This window comes from Aptenodytes forsteri, unplaced genomic scaffold (assembly GCF_000699145.1).
Source record: "Aptenodytes forsteri isolate BGI_AS27 unplaced genomic scaffold, ASM69914v1 Scaffold14, whole genome shotgun sequence".
In the NCBI taxonomy this organism is placed as follows: domain Eukaryota; kingdom Metazoa; phylum Chordata; class Aves; order Sphenisciformes; family Spheniscidae; genus Aptenodytes; species Aptenodytes forsteri.
The window spans coordinates 994223-996611 of record NW_008794457.1 but is presented as its reverse complement, the minus strand read 5'-3'; the positions used below and the strand labels follow the sequence as shown (position 1 = coordinate 996611).

Genomic DNA, 2389 nt, shown 5'->3' with positions numbered 1-2389 from the left:
AGGCGTCCCCGGGCGCTGCACAGCTCCTGCAGGTTCCCCTGGAACTGGATCTTGCGGGACTCCTGGCGCAGCGATTCCCAGATGGCGGCCGCTTCCTCGGGGCAGCTCGAGAGCACCTCGCTGGCGCAGGCGTGGGAGTCGTCCCCGGGCCTGGGGAGACGGGCTAGGGGTGAGGGGGACCGCTGGTGGCCGGTCCCCCGGCCGTCCCAGCAGCTCCCACGGGGACGGGGACACTCACTTGCAGATGGTGTCCAGCTCCTCCGCCTCCTCGCCGCCCTCCTCCCGCTGCCGCCGGACGCTCTGGGCCATGCTGTCCCCCAGGCTGATGAGGCAGCCGGCGAAGCCCTGGTAGATGGTGTCGCACTTCCCCGCCATGCTGATGGGTTCCTGGCTCGCGGCTGCGGGGAACAGGAGAGATGGAGCTGAGCCCCCGTGGACCCCCCCGACAGCCATTGCCCACCCGGCTCAGGGGCGCATGGTGTGCGGGTGTCACCGGGTGGGGGTGACACCGGGCTCCAAAATGTGGCGAGGGGCTGGCACCCCCATCCGCATCCCACCAGACCCCCGGCATCCTCTCCTCAGGTGCTTGGAGTGAACCTTCACTCCTGGCCCGGGGGCCCGACATGGCACGATGTGATGACCCCGCAAGCGATGATGCCATTAGCCGCAGGGGAAGAGCAGCGTGCCGGCCGCTACGCCTCGGGCCTCCCAGGCTCTCCCCGGAGCCATCTGTCCCGGCTTTTATCCCCTAACAGCAAAGATTAATTTGTGACTACAACAGAATAAAAACAAAAGCAAAGGCTCGGCAAGCTGGAGTCCCTGCTCCTACTGCAGTGGGAGGGAAGGGGAATAGGGGAAGGGGAAAGGGGGAAGATGAAGGGGAAGGAAAAGGGGAAGGGGAAGGAAAAGCACAGAAGGAAGAGGCACAAGTGCAACTCCGGCTGCTTCACCCTGGGAAGCCCCAATTCCCTGCTCTGCTCTGCAAGGGATGAACCACCGGGACTGGCCGAACCCCAGTGCCGGCCACGGGATGGTTGGTGACAGGGTGTGTTGGGGACGACTACGAGTGCCATCCACGGCCGGGGGGAAGCCCAAAAAGAGCTGGTGTGTGGCCAGGTCACAGGGAAACGCCAGGCAGTCGGCTCGGAAACGCCGAAACGCCAGGCAGGGCAGTCGTCTCGGCTCTGCCCCGGGTGTCCCGCAGGGCCGGATGGATGTGGGTTCCCTGGGCCATGTCACGGGAGTTGCGAGACTTTCAGAAGTGCCGTGGGTGTGCGCCCGGGAGCTTTCCAAGCTGAGGATGCTAAAAAGGCGTGAGGACAGTCCCCTGCAGGAAGGTGACCCCAGAAACAGTCGAAAGTTGCCCGGTGGCTGCCAAGGAAGCCAGGATGTCTCCAGGGAGCCGTGTGCCGTGCCGCTGGCATCCCATGCCTGTGCCCCTGGAACAAGGCCCTGAGCAAAGTGGCTGTGGCCGAGACTAGTGCCGGGGCGAGCCTGAAACCTCAGCCTGTCACGGAGCACGGCGGGTGTTCGCGACGAGAAACCCCTCCGAGCACATCACCGAGGAAAGTCTCAGATTGATGCCAGCCACGGGGGTCACAAATATCGCAGGTATCGATAGAGAAAGTGGGATCTGTTGCTCCTCTTTCGACCCAGCCGGGCAACAAGCACGTCTCCCACCAGCCCAGGGACACACCGGCTGGTAGGGCCGGCAGATGCCTTCCCTCGGCCGGCTGGTCCCTGCCCCAGGCTGGGTTTTGGCCTCCTGGGCTCCTCTAACGCCCGGCATGAGCCCTCCCCTCCGCCCAGCTCCCTCAGCACGAGGCTGGGCAGGGCAGGCAAGGAAGGAGAAACCAGAAGAGCAAATCATCTCTGCTACCCCGTCGCAAAACCATGTGGGAAAAACCTGCCCCCGGCTCCGTCAGGGAGGGAGCCCCAAGTGAAAGGCAGGGAGGGAGCCCAGGGCGCTGCAGAGCATCGCTGGCTCCAAGCGAGCGCCGACGCAGCCGTCCTGCTTCTGGGGAAGGGCCGGAATCATCCACCCTCTGAGCCCAAAAACTGCCCCAGGCTTGGCAGTCCCCATCCTCCACCCTCCATGCAGCGCCGGACCAAGTTAGCCCCCGGGCTCCTGCCCCCCTCTCCGGGGCAGGGATGCCACTGGGTACCGCTGCACCTGGAGCCGGACAGTGTCCTCCCTCGGCTCTGGGAGGAGGGGAGAGCGTGGGGGTGGCACACTGGTGCTGGCGAGGCACAGGATCTGCCGGACGACTGTCCCGCAGTGGGCAGGGTGCCCTCCAGGCCCCTGGTGAAGGAGGGCAGGCAGGGAAAGCCACCAGGAGCGTGGGGTTGGCGGACAGGTCTAGGTTGGGGCTCTGCCCCGGGCTGGGGA

At 65.6% G+C, this 2389-nt stretch overlaps 1 protein-coding gene across 1 annotated transcript in view; it reads right to left on the bottom strand.

Annotated features, from left to right (window-relative positions):
- The window catches only part of NRN1L (neuritin 1 like), a 1869-nt gene extending 1244 nt beyond the window's left edge, over nucleotides 1-625 (bottom strand). Inside the window, exons 1-3 of the mRNA XM_009290824.1 lie at nucleotides 598-625; nucleotides 239-398; nucleotides 5-150 (exon numbers count right to left, since the gene is read on the bottom strand). Of these exons, the coding sequence (XP_009289099.1) occupies nucleotides 5-150; nucleotides 239-398; nucleotides 598-625 (334 nt within the window). The remainder of the gene's footprint in view (nucleotides 1-4; nucleotides 151-238; nucleotides 399-597) is intronic.
- Between the last annotated feature and the right edge of the window lie 1764 nt (nucleotides 626-2389).